This window comes from Mercurialis annua, linkage group LG3 (genome assembly GCF_937616625.2).
Source record: "Mercurialis annua linkage group LG3, ddMerAnnu1.2, whole genome shotgun sequence".
In the NCBI taxonomy this organism is placed as follows: Eukaryota; Viridiplantae; Streptophyta; class Magnoliopsida; order Malpighiales; family Euphorbiaceae; genus Mercurialis; species Mercurialis annua.
This window is the reverse complement of record NC_065572.1, coordinates 63,965,900-63,967,827: the sequence shown is the minus strand read 5'-3', so window position 1 is coordinate 63,967,827 and position 1,928 is coordinate 63,965,900. Positions and strand designations below refer to the sequence as shown.

Sequence of the window (1,928 nt, the reverse complement as noted above, 5' to 3'; positions counted from 1 at the left end):
GCTTAATGTTCATTTATTTTACAAACGTCTTTTACAGCCCATTTATGACGTGGTTTTTTCTCTTGATGGTCTGACCATTCGGTCTCTGTCTTTGGTTCAAGTTACGGGTTTGGTTGCTCCTCTTGTTGAATATAAAGGCTATGTGATTTGAGAATCGTCAAATGATAAATGATATTAAACCTTCCATGAATGATGAGATCTCACATGTGTCCACATGATGAATGACAAGTAAAGTGAATGTATAAGGCTTGATATAGGTGTCAGAGCTACCACTCATATTCTCTAGCGTCGATTGCAGGCGTGAAATCAAATCGTGACATCAATATATGAAAATTCATTCAGAAGATACCATACGCACAAAGTCATAATCTGTAAAAAAAACTTTTATTTCATTTGATTAAATTGTGTGTTAAATGATATGGTTTAACAGCTACAAATACATCTTCCACCAATACAATTTGTAATTCCACAATTTGGAGGACAAAGAGGTTTGCAATCATTATCATTGTGACAATAGTGTACTGCATCTAGTGAATCTGGTACGCATGTGCATTCATTGTTAGAACAAATAGGATGATTTCCTATGTCGCATCCATAATGTAAACAGTCTCCATTAGATACACATGATAATGCTATTGATAGTAAGATGCCTGCAAAATAAATGAAATTTAAAAAATTAATTATTATGATCCAATTAAAATAACAGAAGAGACAGAAGTCGTACTTTATTTTATTTAATATAAATGAAGTTATTAATTACTAGATAAGAGCCAATTATAAATATGATGTTGAAGTTTAAAATTATTCAAATAATATTACTATATATATGACTGATAATTACAGGGCTGAATATATAGTTTGACCCCTGAACTTGTACCCTTTTACCCATCTAACCTCCAAACTTAACGTCTCACCTATCGAACCCCTGAACTTATTAAATAATCCGATTTGACCCCCGAACTTGATAAATACGTAAACATTTAACCCCTTCGTACACAATTTCTTTTAGAACGTTTCAAGTGACAGGTGGACACGAAGGGTTCAATACTTACATATTTATCAAGTTCAGGGGTTAAATCGGATTATTTAACAACTTCAGAGGTTCGATAGGTGAGATGTTAAATTTAAAGGTTAGATGGGTAAAAGGGTACAAGTACAGGGGTCAAACTATGTATTAAGCATAATTACAGTTCTGAATCATTCAACATACTGATGCCACTATCTTGGATTATACATACATATGTATCGTGTCATCAAATATTAAAAATTAATTACTTTGAATGAAAGCAATACTTACAATGTGATGCCACAAAAAATAGTAACACCATCTTCAAACAAGCTTTTGCCATCTAATATATTCTCGCTTCTATTTGTTTATTGAAGGAATTCTTCTTCTTATTATAGTTATGATTTTGAACCTTTCATCTAGTTGTTATTTATAGGGTAGTAAAATAAGAACTAACCTTAAGACTAATTGACTACTTTACCTTTTTTTGATGAATAATTTACTTGTTTACTTAATTTGGATATATAGATTATAAATTGTTGGAACAATTATGGACATATTGTGTTTCAAAGGCAACCAAGATCTTTTTTTTAACAGAAAATGCAAGAAATCTAATCATTCTATATTGAATATTGAAAATGGGGTGTACAATCTCTCAACAACGGCAATCTTATGACTATTTTTGATACGACATATTCGCTTAAAATGTATAGGTTACCGTGCATCAAATCCAAAAATTCTGATACGGAACACATATTCAAGAAATTATAATGGCACCGTTTGGATTGATGGATTCTAAAGGATGGATTCTAAACAATCCATGGATTTGGACAAAATCTATCGTTTGCCTAGAAAAAAAATTAATAGAATCCATGGATTTATAAATTATTTTATTTTCTATAATTCATCATTTTTGAGGGTT

The 1,928-nt window shown here is 31.0% G+C and overlaps 1 protein-coding gene across 1 annotated transcript; it reads right to left on the bottom strand.

Moving 5' to 3' along the window:
• Positions 1–402: 402 nt before the first annotated feature.
• On the bottom strand, positions 403–1,386 carry LOC126671044 (putative defensin-like protein 263). The gene is made up of 2 exons (XM_050364739.1): positions 1,298–1,386; positions 403–650 (listed from the first exon to the last, which is right to left on the bottom strand). Exons 1-2 carry the CDS (start codon positions 1,347–1,349, stop codon positions 424–426), a joined length of 279 nt encoding a protein of 92 aa, XP_050220696.1. The 5' UTR covers positions 1,350–1,386; the 3' UTR covers positions 403–423.
• Positions 1,387–1,928: the final 542 nt, after the last annotated feature.